Source organism: Spermophilus citellus, assembly GCF_964194105.1.
Source record: "Spermophilus citellus genome assembly, chromosome: 2".
Classification (NCBI taxonomy): domain Eukaryota; kingdom Metazoa; phylum Chordata; class Mammalia; order Rodentia; family Sciuridae; genus Spermophilus; species Spermophilus citellus.
The window spans coordinates 56,022,456-56,037,593 of NC_138183.1; the positions used below are offsets into that span (position 1 = coordinate 56,022,456).

The 15,138-nt window shown below is 35.1% G+C and overlaps 1 protein-coding gene across 1 annotated transcript in view; it reads right to left on the bottom strand.

Annotated features, from left to right (window-relative positions):
* The window catches only part of CCDC171 (coiled-coil domain containing 171), a 387,757-nt gene extending 377,262 nt beyond the window's left edge, over positions 1-10,495 (bottom strand). The window contains exons 1-2 of the mRNA XM_081262194.1: positions 10,415-10,495; positions 3,123-3,258 (exon numbers count right to left, since the gene is read on the bottom strand). Of these exons, the coding sequence (XP_081118320.1) occupies positions 3,123-3,258; positions 10,415-10,458 (180 nt within the window). The 5' untranslated portion in view covers positions 10,459-10,495. The remainder of the gene's footprint in view (positions 1-3,122; positions 3,259-10,414) is intronic.
* Between the last annotated feature and the right edge of the window lie 4,643 nt (positions 10,496-15,138).

Below are 15,138 nucleotides of genomic sequence, written 5' to 3' on the forward strand. Positions count from 1 at the left end.
CTCTTCGGATCTCCTAGTACCTGCATAAGCAACACCCTCTATGTAAGTCCCTTTGATGAAAGACTTAGCATGGTTTCTATTCTTATGGTTGAACACCCAATAATCTTGTTCTTGGAAGCTACAATGGTCTCAAGATGGTTTCTGACACTAAGCAGTTAACCTGTTTGCGCCTTAACAAGGGAAGACCTCTTTGCAGGTAGATGTGGGATCCACAGAATACAGTGTGATTACAATTAGTTAAATGATAATGTGTAGCTATTTAGGATGAAGTGCAAGTTGAAGACAAGACTTTGGGAAATGAAGCAGTGACAACACTTAACCTTTATTGGTAGGAATCTGAGAGCGAACACGTAAATGGCCACCAACCTTTATTGTTTACCCCAAGACCTAAAAGGTAGGGAGGCTAAATCTCAATATACTAGAGAATTTACAAAAACAAAATGATAATCTCAGGGCTTCAGAAACTCAGCTTTAAAGAGTCAGAAAACCAGAGAATTGTTGCAATAACTTTAAAAGAATCTCTTATTTCTTATAGCCCCAGCGCAGAGAAGGCTAAAGACCAGACTAAAAATCTAACCACGGAGAATGCAGAATCATAAGTTTACTGGAGAATCTATTTCTATTGTAAAGATAGTATTGGCTGAGGGCTGAGGCTGTGGCTCAGTGGTAGAACACCTGCCTAACATGTGTGAGGCACTGGGTTTGATTCTCAGCAGCACATATAAATAAATGAATGAAATAAAAGTCCATACATCTAAAAGAATATTAAAAAAAAAAAGATAGTACTGGCTGGACACTAAATAGGAAGGAAGGACATGGATTGAGAGAGCTTTTGGAATTAGACAAGCCTAAAACCTGTTAACCCCACATATTTCCAGAATATCCCTTACAACAAAAATAGTCTCTCTTCTTTGACTGAGGTAACCAGCCTTCTGTTGCTTAAAGATTTAGTAGTGACCACACCAGAAGCTTGTGACCACACTTCTTGCCTGTGAGAAGACTTGCAAGATTCACCTCCATTATTATTTATCACCACAGATTGACTCATATCTCAGTGAACTGCAAGAGGAGACATACAGAGCCTACTCTAAGACAAAATAGCTTATAGAGCAGAAAAATTACAATCTGGCTAATTTTTTATTAGTACGAATATAGAGAACATTTATATGATTGCTATAGACTTAATAAGCTATCCCTGAATAGCATGCTTGGATGAGTCACTAAAAACTGAATTCAAAAATAATTAAACAAACTGAATTCAATGTTGACCTACAATCTTGGGTAGGGGTGCCTACATTGAACCCAAGGACACTTTAACCCTAAGCTAATTCCCCAGGCCATTTGTTAGTTTTGTTATGTTCATTGGTATGGAAACCAGGGGTACTTAACCACTGAGCCACATCTGCAGGCCTTTTTATTTTGGGACAGGGTCTCACTATGTTGCTTAGGGCCTTGCTAAATTGCTCAGGCTGGGCTCGAACTTGAGATCATCCTGCCTCAGCCTCCTGAGTGGCTGGGATTACAGGCATGCTCTACCACATCCAGCACTCATTTTATTTTTTTATTTTGAGACAGGATCTCACCGAATTGCCAAAGCCAGCCTCAAACTTGCGTTCCTACTGCCTTAGCCTCCAGAGTGGCTAAGATTATAGTTATGCACCACCATGAAGACTACAATCATTTAATGAAGTCAAAATGCCAGTACATCCCTTATAACATCCCTGATATACAGAATAAATAACTAGTCCAAGCTCATATGTCTTGTAAATGAACGGGCCAGGAATGAAAAATTGATACTGATATTGTCTCATCTTTTGTGTAATTTGATATTCTTCCTACTGCATTAGTCCTTTGATGCTGAGCTTCAAAAATGAATAAGATTTGAGATTGGTGATATAGCTGAGTGATACAACACTTGCCAAGCATGTACTGTATTTTACCCCCAGCACCTCAACAACAACAAAAAATGAATAAAATATACAGACCTAACACAGAAGCAACATAAACATATAAATCATGAATTATCTTAGAAGGGTAAGAAAACCACTGTCCTAAAAATGTAAATGTATATACACATACAACTTAAAATACAAATGCACAACTTAAAATACAAAAACACTAAGATACAATTACATAATTAAACAGAAATTCATGACATGAATTTCACTATGATTAAACATTCTATACTCGAATCCAATTTAAGAGAGAGTTCCATGATTAAAACCATAAAGTAGGGCTGGGGATGTGGCTCAAGCGGTAGCGCGCTCGCCTGGCATGCGTGCGGCCCGGGTTCGATCCTCAGCACCACATACAGACAAAGATGTTGTGTCCGCCGAAAACTAAAAAATAAATATTAAAAAAAAAAAACAAAGTAATCTACATTTTGATTTCAAAAATGTCTAATTTATAAATCCTTTAGTTATCACATTCAAATTTTAATTTTTTTTTTTAGTTGTAGATGGACACAATGCCTTTATTTCATTTATTTATTTTATATGGTGCTGAGGACCCAACCCAGTGTCTCACACATGCTAGGTAAGCACTCTACCACTGAGCCACAACCCCAGCTACTACATTCAAATTTTTGATCAAGTCAAACCATTAATAAAAACAAATTTAAGACAACAAACATAATTCATTAAATTTTATTATTACTATACAATTCAACTGTATAAAAATTATGTTTTCTTTATTATAATTACCATTTAAACATAAAAATGATACAATGATGAATCTTAAGCATGGAGTTTATAATATAAATCTAAAATATCAAACTCAATTTTTTTTTTAATATTTGTTTTTTTAGTTGTAGTTAGACACAATACCTTTATTTCATTCATTTATTTTTATGTGGTACTGAGGATCAAACCCAGGGCCCCGTGACTGCTAGGCGAGCACTCTACTGCTGAGCCACAATCCCAGCCCCTCAAACTCAACTTTTTTTTTTTTTTAATATATTTATTTTTTTTAGTTTTCGGCAGGCACAACATCTTTGTTTGTATGTGGTGCTGAGGATCAAACCTGGGCCGCACGCATGCCAGGCGAGCGCGCTACCGCTTGAGCCACATCCCCAGCCCTCAAACTCAACTTTTAACATCACTTGAGAGGAAAATAAATTCTACCTCTGCATTGTGCTTAGTTGTCATTTCTAATTTTTCTTTCTTAGCTCGATGGAGTTTCTTTCTAAGATCAGCAGTAACATCCAAATCTGCTTCATTTTTAAGCATCTGTTTTACTTCTGGTGAGGCATTCTTCAACCTACAAAATAAGAACATAATAAAATATATTTCACAGGATTTCTGACATTTCTGATAACTTATTTAAAAAAATACATGATTAGGTTGTTGACTTAAAGAAATTTACAATCTAGTAAAAGATGTCCACTACAAAAGTTAGATAGAAATGCAAAGCAGTGTATCACTTGTAGCAAACCATTGGCCTCTGGACATCCACTACATTGTTCAAGACTGGTATTTAATTGGGCATGGTAGAACATGCCTGTAATCCCAGCTACTCAAGAAGCTGAGGAAGGAAGATGGTAAATCTGAAGGCTGCCTAGACAACTTAGGGAGACCCTAACAAAATGAAAATAAGAAAATGGGCTAGGGATGTACCTCGATGGTAAAGTGCTTGCCTAGCATGTACAAGACTCTCGTTTCAATTCCCAGTATAGGAAAAAAGAAATGATCATATCACATCTAATCATATCACAAGCTAGGTAGTTGTAAAAAATGGAGTTCTTTCTTTTTCTTTTTCCTTTTTTGGTACTAGATATTGAATCCAGGGGCAATGAGCCACATCCCTAGTCAAAAATTTTTTGTTGGGCTGGGGATGTGGCTCAAGAGGTAGCGCGCGCGCCTGGCATGCGTGCGGCCCGGTTCGATCCTCAGCACCACATACAAACAAAGATGTTGTGTCCGCCGAAAACTAAAACAAATAAAATATTTTAAAAAAATTGTTTTGTTTTGAGCCAGGGTCTCATTAAATTACCTAAGGCCTCACAATACTGTTGAGGCTGGCTTTGAACTTGTGAACCTCCTTTCTCAGCCTGGAATTACAGGCATGTGTCAAGAAGGTGCCCATTTCTTTTATCTTTTTAAATGATTCATTTTATTTACTACAAGTGTAATATATATTACCAAAAGAAAAGGCATAAATAAGAGAATACAGACTTAGTCTACTTTAAAATGGCAGACTAAAACACTTTACTCTCTTCCTACTGAAAGAAAAAATAAATAAAGTAATAGCAAACAGAATTTAAAGGTAGAAACCCACAGGAGAAAGAGCACAGAAGATGAAACAATATCAATAAAGTACTGGAAACTAAAAAGTTGATATGTAACTGATTTACTTAAGAAAGTTAAATTCAAAGCAAGCAGAGGAAAAAGCAATGTGTTTGCATCAGAGCCTCAACAAGCTAAGTCACTTTAACACTTTGAAAAATGGGGGTGAAGTAGAGCAGAAAACAAGAAACTTATTTGAAAGTTTTACAACAAAATAAAACAATTAGGTCCTTGGATCTTCTCCGCACACAGTACAATGGGGTACTTATCTCTTCCCCAGTCTGGCAGAACACTAGGTTTAATTCCCTGGAGAGGGGAAAAAAAAAAGGATCCTTGACCAAGAAGTGGGAGGCAGGGAAGGTAGGGGGAAATGATGGGGACTGATATTGGCCAAATTGTATAGTTACATTGTGTGCATGTACGAATATGTAACAACAAATCCCATCAATATGTACAACTATATTGCACCAATTTTTTAAAAGTAGAAAAAAAAGAGGGTTCTTGGATTATAAAACATTATATACAATGGGGTAATGGTTCCCCACTAAAAATACGAGGCTTCCCGTGGAAGGAATAGATGAACTCTAGATCAGGAAGAGCGGTTGTTGGGGAAGGAAGGGGGCATGGGGTTATTAATGATGGTGGAATGTGATGATTATTATTATCCAAAGTACAGGTATGAAGACACAAATTGGTGTGAATATACTGTGTATACAACCAGAAATATGAAAAATTTTGCTCTATATGTGTAATAAGAATTGTTATGCATTCCGCTGTCATATATAAATTTAAAAAAATAACAGGCTTGAGTAAATTACAGATGCCTCTCAACTTACAATAGGATAACATCCCAATAAAACCACTGAAATTGAAAATTCTTAAGTTGAAATGTATTTAATATATCTAATCTACCATACATCACAGTTTAACAACACAGTACACTAAATCAGTTATTTACCCTCATGATTACATGGCTGGCTGGGAGATGCAGGCCGCCCCCATTGCTTGGCATTACAAGAGAATATTGTACCACATATGCTAGCATAGGAAGAGATCAAAATTCAAAATATGATTTCTGCTGAATATAAATAATTTCTATACCACTGTAAATCATAAGTTGAACCATCCTAAGTCCAGAACCATCTTATAATGAATGAGATTTAATATTACTTGTCTGCCAGAATAATGATAGCCAAGCAGAGTTTGGAAGTATCTTCCCTGGATAATCTAGCCCTAAAGATGCTGATGCCAACCAGCAAAACAACTTAACCAACTTAACCCTAACCCTAACCCTAACCCTAAACCCTAAACCCTAAACCCTAACCCTAACCCTAACCCTAACCCTAACCCTAACCCACAATCACAAAGCCTCACACACTAAGCTTCCAGTCATCTTTTTAAAGTAAGTCCCTGCTTTTAAATATGAATAGGCGGGCTGGGGATGTGGCTCAAGCGGTAGCGCGCTCGCCTGGCATGCGTGCGCGGCCCGGGTTCGATCCTCAGCACCACATACAAACAGAGATGTTGTGTCTGCCGAAAACTAAAAAAATAAATATTTAAAAATTCTCTCTCTCTCTCTCTCTCTCTCTCTCTCTCTCTCTCTCTGTCTCTGTCTCACACTCTCTCTTTAAAAAAATAAAATAAAATAAAATAAAATAAATAAATATGAATAGGCAGTCAAGGATAACCAAAAGTTTCATCAAATCTGAAAGAGATCAAAAATAAGGTGAGAGGAAAGGAGTCCACAAAAACCATGTAGAGGGCTGTGGCTGTAGCTCAGTGGTGAGCACTCATCTAACATGTGTGAAGCACTGGGTTCAATACTCAGCACCACATAAAAATAAATAAATGAAATAAAGGTACCTTGTCCATCTATAACTAAAAATATTTATTTAAAAAAAACTATATAGAAAGAAGACAACTTTAAAGAGGGAGAAAAATGAAAAGTAATGTCCTTAGAAAAATAGGAAAAGATATAACAACCATAAAATCACATCCATAGATACAATAAGAAATGAAATATTCTGATGAAAAAATATAGCTCTTGGGAAATAAAAACAAACAGAAATGGAAAACTAAATAAATAAATGTAAAAGAAAAGTCTTTAAAACAATAAAGGGAGATGAAACTTTTAAAAAATTAAAAATTAGAAGACTAACAGGTTCAAAACCTAAATAAAGAGTTACAGGGCCGGGATTGTGGCTCAGTGGTAGAGCACTTGCCTAGCACATGTGAGCACTGGGTTCAATCCTCAGCACCACATAAAAATAAATAAATAAATAAATATATTGTGTCTAACTACAACTAAAATAAATAAATAAATATTTTTTTAAAAAAAGAGTTACAGAATGAGAAAATATGAATTTGTAACAAAAACACTATTTTACAAATACTGTGCTAAACATTTTACACATACAACTAACTTAATCTTCATAACAAACACATTAGATAGGTACCATTAGGACCCTAACTTTACAGATAAGGAAACTGATTCACGGAGAGGTTGTTCAAATTCACAAGGCTATCAAGGAACAGGGGTGGAATTCATACTCTGGAAGCTTGGCTCCATGATACATAAACTCTATTTTTTGGTGAGGAAGGGGTGCAGTACTGGGAATTGAACTCAGGGGCACATCCCCGGCCCTATTTTGTATTTTATTTAGAGACAGGGTCTCACTGAGTTGCTTAGCATCTTGCCATTGCTGAGGCTGGCTTTGACCTCAAGATCTTCCTTCCTCAGCCTCCCAAGCTGCTAGGATTACAGACATGTGCCACTACACCCTCTTTACAGCCACTATTACTCTCTGGATAGCAGGAAATTATTAAATAGTAGAATTTTTTTAAAATCTAAATTCTGAAGGATATGAGTTTCAACCCATGAAGTATGAATGCATACACATTTCAGAAAACAAGGGACCAAAAAAGAGCTCCTCCAAATTCAAGAGAGAAATAAATGGGTTTTACATAAAGGTTTAAAAAATTCTTTCTCGGGCTGGGGATGTGGCTCAAGCGGTAGCGCGCTCGCCTGGCATGCGTGCGGGCCAGGTTAGATCCTCAGCACCACATACAAACAAAGATGTTGTGTCTGCCGAAAACTAAAAAATATTTTTTTATTATTATTAGTTGTCCAAAACATTAAAATGCTCGAAAAAAATAAATATTAAAAAAAATTCGGGGGATAGTAGAGGATAGGAAAGGCAGCAGAATATAACAGACATGAGTATGTCAATATGTAAATTAGTGGAAGTGTAACTGATGTGATTCTGCAATCTGTATACGGGGTAAAAATGGGAGTTCATAACCCACTTGAATCAAAGTGTGAAATATGATATATCAAGAACTATGTAATGTTTTGAACAACCAATTAAAAAAAATTAAAATTAAAATTAAAAAAATAAATAAATTTTAAAAAATTCTCCATATCTCTCTCTCTCTCTCTCTCTCTAAAAAATAAATAAATAAATAAATAAATAAATAATTCTTGCTCAACAGAAACACCAGAAATTAGAAGACAATGTTTCAATGCCTGTCAAAATTCCAAGGGAAAATAATTTCCAACTTAGAATTTTTTGCCCAAAAAGTTATCATGCAAAGACAAGGCCACAAGAAAGACTACCTTTCAGATCTACAAGGCTTCAAAGCATTTGCCTCCCATGAACTGAGATTTCACAGAAGGCTAATGAAGGATTTGTTTGGACCTAAACTGAGAAAGCCATGAGATAGTACAAGCATTCAACAAAGGAAAAAAGCAAAGGGATTTCCAGGATAGGGAAGAAAGGATATGCTAAAATGACACCCAAAATAAAATACAAAAAAAGGCTGAGGATATGGCTCAGTTGTTAAGTTCCTCTGGATTCAATCCCCAGTACCAAAAAAAAAGAAAGAAAGAAAGAAAGAAAAGAAAAAGTCAAGCCACAGAATGGGAGAAGATATTTGCAAATCACATATTTGTATCAAGACTATATAAAGAATTAAGTTTCAGGGTTGGGTTTGTGGCTCAGGGGTAGAGTGCTCGCTTGGCACATCCGGGGTCCTGGTTTTGATCCTCAGCACCACATAAAAATAAATAAAGGTATTATGTGCATCTACAACCAAAAAATAAATATTAAAAAATCCAAAGATATTACTGAAATGTCCCACTGCTGTATCAATTAAAAATAAAATACATATTTTAAAAAAAGAATTAAGTTTCAGGTGTGGTGTCTCACACCTATATAATCCCAGCAACTGAGGAGGCTGAGGCAGAAAGATCACAAGTTCAAAGCCAGCCTCAGCAACTTGGTGAGGCCCTGTACAACTTAGCAAGACCCTGTCTCAAAATAAAAAACAAAAAGGGCTGGGGATGTGACTCAGTGGTTAAGCACCTGTGGGTTCAATTCTCATTACCCCCAAAAATCTTAAAACTTAATAAGAAAATGACCCAATTTAAAAATGGGCAAAAGATCTGAAAGGACATTTCACCAATGAAGATATATGAATGGTCAAAAGGCACATTCAAAGATGTTTAGCATCATTAGTCATTAAAAAAATTCAAATTAAGACCATAATAACCTACCACTTTACAGCTATAGAAGATGATATCTATAATTAGATAATAACAAGTGTTGGTAAAAATGTAGAGAAACTAAAACTCTCAGATATTACTAGTGGGAATGTATAATCGTCCAGTCACCTTAGAATATAATTTAGCAGTTTCTTAAAATTTTCAGCATAAATTTACTGTATGATAGAGCAATGCTGCTCCTAAGAGATTACTCCAAAAGAGAAGCAAAAATATTTGCCAACACAAAATATTTATTTGCAAATATTTATAGCCACATTATTCATAGTAGCCAAAAAGTGGAAACAACTCAAATGTCCAACAACTGGTAAATAGGTAACCAAAATGTAGTCTATCCATAAAATGGATTATTGTTCATCAATAAAACAAAACAAAGTAATAATATATGCTACCACACAACAGACCTCAAGAATGTACCCCAAAAACTACATACTGCATGAGTCCATTGATATGAGTTGTTCAGAAAGGTAAATCTACATATATATATAAAAAGTAGATCTGTGGTAAATAGAGTTCAAATAACTTTATTTGGACTCTAAAATTAAGAAGAATAATTTAGCCATTAAAAAATACAACAGATGTCTATTGATGTTTCCTCTCCAAATTGAAAAGAATGATACTAAATAATATGAAATACTATAATTTTAATCCAAAATATAGGTTTATATAACACTGATATTTTCATTTTAAAAATCTGGACAAATATTTACCAAAATGTTAGAGTAGTTAACTCTAAGAGGTTAGATCACATGCATACATATATACATGTATACCTTCTTAAACTTAAGTATGAGCAAGAAATACCCACTTTCTACCCCCACAATGCTTTTTTTAAATACACTTCAAATGCATTATTTTAAAAACAGAATACAACAAACAAATATAACCTCAAATGTTTTAGTTTTAGATTCACAGAATATTACTGATCTGTGACTATAAAAGTCCTGATCATTTACTTTTTATTGTAAACTACATCTGGTAGAGAGTTTTACTCTCCTAAATGGTCCAGTTTTGTATTATGCACTTCACCTACCAGAGATGAATGAACCAAATATAAGCCCCTTACCCAAAGGCAGAAAGAAATCCATGGTACAAAAAAGATGAAACATAGCAATTAGATGCTTCTTCCTCAAATGTAAACTGAGAGATATCAAGTAAAAGAGCAGTTAGCAACGGGAGCCTAAGCCATGAAGCAGAGCTGCAGCAATGAAGAAGAGCAATGAGACCCACAGATGTTATGGCAAAACAAAGCCATGATCAAATACAAATGTAAATAAGCAGAAATACAAGAAAAAGACTTAGAGTACTAAAAGATAATTAAGACTAAAAGGAAGTTTAGATACAAGGACTTTTATGGTCCAAGTTAACAAAGGAACACAACAGTCCCCATAGTCTAGCTCTAATACTATCCTTATGAGGCATCATCCCTGCTCCTCCAGTCCCAAGAAACTTCTACTTCCTTTACCATCCCATGAGCATTCTTACAATTAGCTCCACCAACCACTTAAATTCTCCCTGTTCCTTACACCCAAAAGCATTTTTTAACTAAAGAAAGAGACTGGAGGCTTACCTTTGGGTCTCACCAGTGGCATTATTTGAAGTGTTTAAACTCATGGTAAGTCTTCCAACTCTTTCAAAATACCCCACTGTTTCTTAATGATATACCTCCTTATAGATGACTGAAACTGTCCAAGATGTCTGTGACTTACAGGTTAGATGGACTGAAGTCTGTTAATATAATAAACAATACAACAGCAGTTTTATATTGAATCCTGAGAGTATGGATGACTTTTCTTTTGATCTATGGTATTTGTTCACTTTTAAATTACTATATAACAAATATGAAATTCTAAAAAGTTGTAATGTTTTATTTCTTTTAAAAAACACTAGAAGCAAAACTGACAAAATGTTTAAAAAAATATGTTCCTTCTTATGAGAACAAGGTAATGATTAGCTTTTAGATTTTAATTTCTCAACTGAAAAATTATAGCAAGTGACAAATTACTCTTGAACTCAGAAAAGGAACACACAGTACCTAACTCTAGGGCATAAAATTCAATTTGAAAGAAAGTAAAATTCAAGGGCATGTTTGGGTCCCCAAAGCCTTTCTCATAAATGAGACACTTTTAAAATTCAATGTTGCAACCAAAGAGGCCAAAGTACTCCCAAATAAAAATACCATGGTAATTTTCTTTTTTTTTTTTTTTAATTTCAGATGGTTTTCATTCAAAAGTTCTCAAGAGAAATCAAACAGAAAAGTTTTGACTCACTCAAATTCACTCAAATTTACAATTCAAAATGTTTTTTGAGCTGGGTATGGTGGTGTGCACTTATATAGTCCCAGCACTGAGGTGTCTAAAGCAGTAGGATTACTTGAGACCTGAGTTCAAGGCCAGGCTAAGCAATATCACAAATCCATCTCAAAAAAAAATTATTAATTTTTTTAAAACTTTTTTTTTTCATAATACCTTTATTCTATTTCTTTGTTTTTATGTGGTGGTGAGGATCGAACCCAGGGCCTCACACAGTGCTAGGCAAGTACTCTACCACTAAGCTACAGTCCCAGTCCTAACTTTTAAAATTGTTTTTAATTTTAAATAAGTATCTTGGCCTTTAATAACTCCTGGAAAAGAAACCTAGAATTATTTTCTTAAATATTTTTTTAGTTGTCAATGGACTTTATTTATTATATGTGGTGCTGAAAATCGAACCCAGTGCCTCACACATGCTAGGCAAACGCTCTACCACTGAGCCACAACCCCAGCCCAAGAAACCTAGAGTTATTTTTAACCAGTTACTACTAGCAAGGCTGCAACACTAGTAAAACAAAAATTTAAAATTAACTCTGTTGCAAGGTATGATGGCACACACCTGTCATTCCAGTGATTCAGGAAGTTAAGGCAGGAGGATTGCCAAATTTGAGGTCAGCCTCCAGAACTTAGAAAGACCCTACCTCAAAACAAAAAACACAGGGATGTAGCTCAGTAATAGAACACTCTCAGGTTCAATCCCTAGTACCACACACACAAAAATTAACTCTCTTGCCAGGTACAGTGGTGCACACCCATAATTCCAGTGACTCAGAAATCTGAGGCAGGAAAATCATGAGTTCAAAGCCAGCCTCAGCAACTTAATGAGGCCCTCAGCAACACAGTGAGACTCTGTCTCTAAATAAAATATAAAAAAGGGGTGGGGATGTGGCTCAGTAGTTAAATACCCCTGGGTTCAATCCCTGGTACAAAAAAAAAAAAATTAACTCTCCTAATCATGTAGATAACTCTATGAAAAAGTTTTTTTTTTTTTTACTAATCCACACAAAAGATCTTCCTTCATAATTAATCTTTAAATAATTTAATTATTTTAATAATTAATCCACAGTAATTTTCAAAGGTCAAAGAGACCAAGGAGGAAGAAGGAAAAAGAATAATATTTATCATGCACTCTGGCCTACTTTATGAAACTCTCTTCCATAGGAGCTACTTCAAATTATACAGAGTCAACTAGGGTTGTAGTTCAGTGGTAGAGCGCTGAGGCACTGAATTTGATCCTCAGCACCACAAATAAATAAATAAATAAATAAATAAATAAAGGTGTTGTGTCCATATACAACTAAAAATATTTTTTAAAAAAATTATACAGAGTCAACCATATAAAACTACTTTATTACAGTGTTAAGCAATCTCTGGGTAAATATCTTAAACCAAAAGATAATAATAGTGCACTTGGTTCAAACATATACAAATATCAACATCCCACAAGTACCTTTTTGTATTCCCATAAATCCCATATCCAAAGAAAAACCATGAGTTTTAAACTCAGAAAGATCAAAACTAGGATTCCAATAAGTATCTTAAACTATGTGGTCTTGGGCAAGTCATTTAAATACTTTGAACCTGCTTCCTCTACAATAAAAAGGGGATAATTATATCAACCTCATATATTTAAGATTTAAATCATTTATACAGGACTGTGATTGTAGCTCAGTGATAGAGTGCTTGCCTAGCACATGCGAGGCACTGGGTTCATATCTTTAGCACCACATAAAAATAAATAAATAAAATAAAGGTATTGTGTCTACAACTCAAAATAGATTGAAAAATAAATAGATAAATATATACAACAATTATACAGTACCACCCATTATCAGTTTTTATTACTGAATACAAACTCTGAAAAACAGAAGGATCCAATAAAGAAAAGTAGTAGATGATATTTGGGGTCATCTGGTCTGGGAAAAAAATGTAATAAGAGAATTATTTAGTAAAATTATGGGTGTGCAAAGATATACAAAAGACTTAAAAGAGAGAAAAAGGTGGCAACCTGTTCTATCATTGCTCCAACTAAACATGCCTCAGAAGAGACCACTGAAACAAAAGGGATTCAAGTAAGCAGTCTGTCTCAGCTACAGCGCTGAAAATTGATGACTCCTATAGACACAAAAAGCTCTTTAAAACAGTCAGAGGTTCATGTATCTCACAGTTCATGTAGAATAGATACTGATGTACAATAGTTTGGCCTAGGGCAAGTACAAAGGAATTTTGGAGAAGACCAGGAATAAAAACCTATTTCTGGTCTGGGGACATAATTCAGTGGTAGGGCATTTGTCTAGCATGTATGAGGCCCCGGGTTGGGTTGCCTCCCTATATTGCAAAAAAATAAACAAACAAAAAGAAAAGACACCATTTCTCCAGGACAAAATAACTTTGAGAATAGTGATATACAAACAAATAACAAATACAAATATTATTAATCGGGCTGGGGATGTGGCTCAAGCGGTAGCGCGCTCGCCTGGCATGCGTGCGGCCCGGGTTCGATCCTCAGCACCACATACAAACAAAGATGTTGTGTCCACCGAGAACTAAAAAATAAATATTAAAAAAAAACAAATATTATTAATCTACTGAGCACCTTACTACAGTATTAAGGCACTGTACTTGGTACTTTTATCTAGAACTTTGCTCCCTACAACACTACAATCTACATTGTACCATTTTTCAAGGAAAAAAACTAAGGTTCAAAGATTAGAAACAGCTTGACAAATGTCACATACTTACAGGTTCAAAAATCCCAACTCACAACTGTCTGACTCTAAGGCCCAAATTCTTTCTGCAAGAAACTTTATGATTCACAAAGTTTACCTGTAAGTTATCACCTCAGGTTTATCATCCTTACTTCAATTAAGGAAACTTATCTGATTCAAAGAAGCTAAATGACTTGTGCAATACTAGTCAGCTATTAAGGGGTAGCACTGGGACTCGATGAAGGTCCTCGGATACTGAATCCCAAAACCTTTTTATCTTACCACCATGCTTCCAAAAGTCAGAATTCCAGGGAACTGAATACAGAATGGAAGAAGAGTTAGAATCTTAAAGAAATGGACTTAACTGTACTGAAGAGAAATGTCCAAAGTTAAAAAGTATATATTTAAAATCTATTTTTGTAAAAAATTTTTAAAAAAATTTAAATACATACACACACATAATGCACACATGTTTATGCATATGTGGCATAAGAAGGACCAACAAACCTCTATTTACCTTACAGGAAAAGAACTTAAAATGGACTGAGGATGTAGCTCAGTGGTAGAGCACTTGTCTAGTATCCTCAAGGTCCTGGATTTGATCCCTAGCACCACCAAAGAGAGAGAGAGAGAGAGAGAGAGAGAGAGAAACAGAAAGAGAAGAATTGTATATAATTATAGCCTTAATGATGTCTTTTTAGTTAATCTTGGGAACAGAAGTGCAGAAGTTCATCAAATTTTAATAAAGTTATTCCAATAAAACTAAATTGAAAATACTCATCATTTTTAATGTATTGTTTGTTTTGGCATCTAATCATTTTCAAATCTGAATGGTCTTATTTACACAGATAGTGATATCTATAGCTCAATAGTGATATTCTTCAATTTCCAGATCATTTATACAGATAATATCATAAACAAATAGTCCCCACCATCTTCACCCCTGGTGTTACTCTTATATAAATCCTCCCATTAACTGTGATCAACTTGTGATTTAATTTTATCCCATCCCCATGATTACCATACATTATATAAGCATCTTAAGGGCAGGGGTTATAGTTCAATGATAGAGTGGTTGCCTGGGACACATAAGGCTCTGGGTTCAATCCCCAGAACTCGGTTCAATCCCCAGAAGGGGGGGAAAACGAAGACCCTTAGCAGCTTGAATGACAATCTCTTGCTGTCCTCAAAGAGGCAAACTGTCATGCTATGAAATGGCTATACAGAGGGCCACACGGCAGAGGACTGCAAAAAGTCTCTTAGACCTAAGGGTG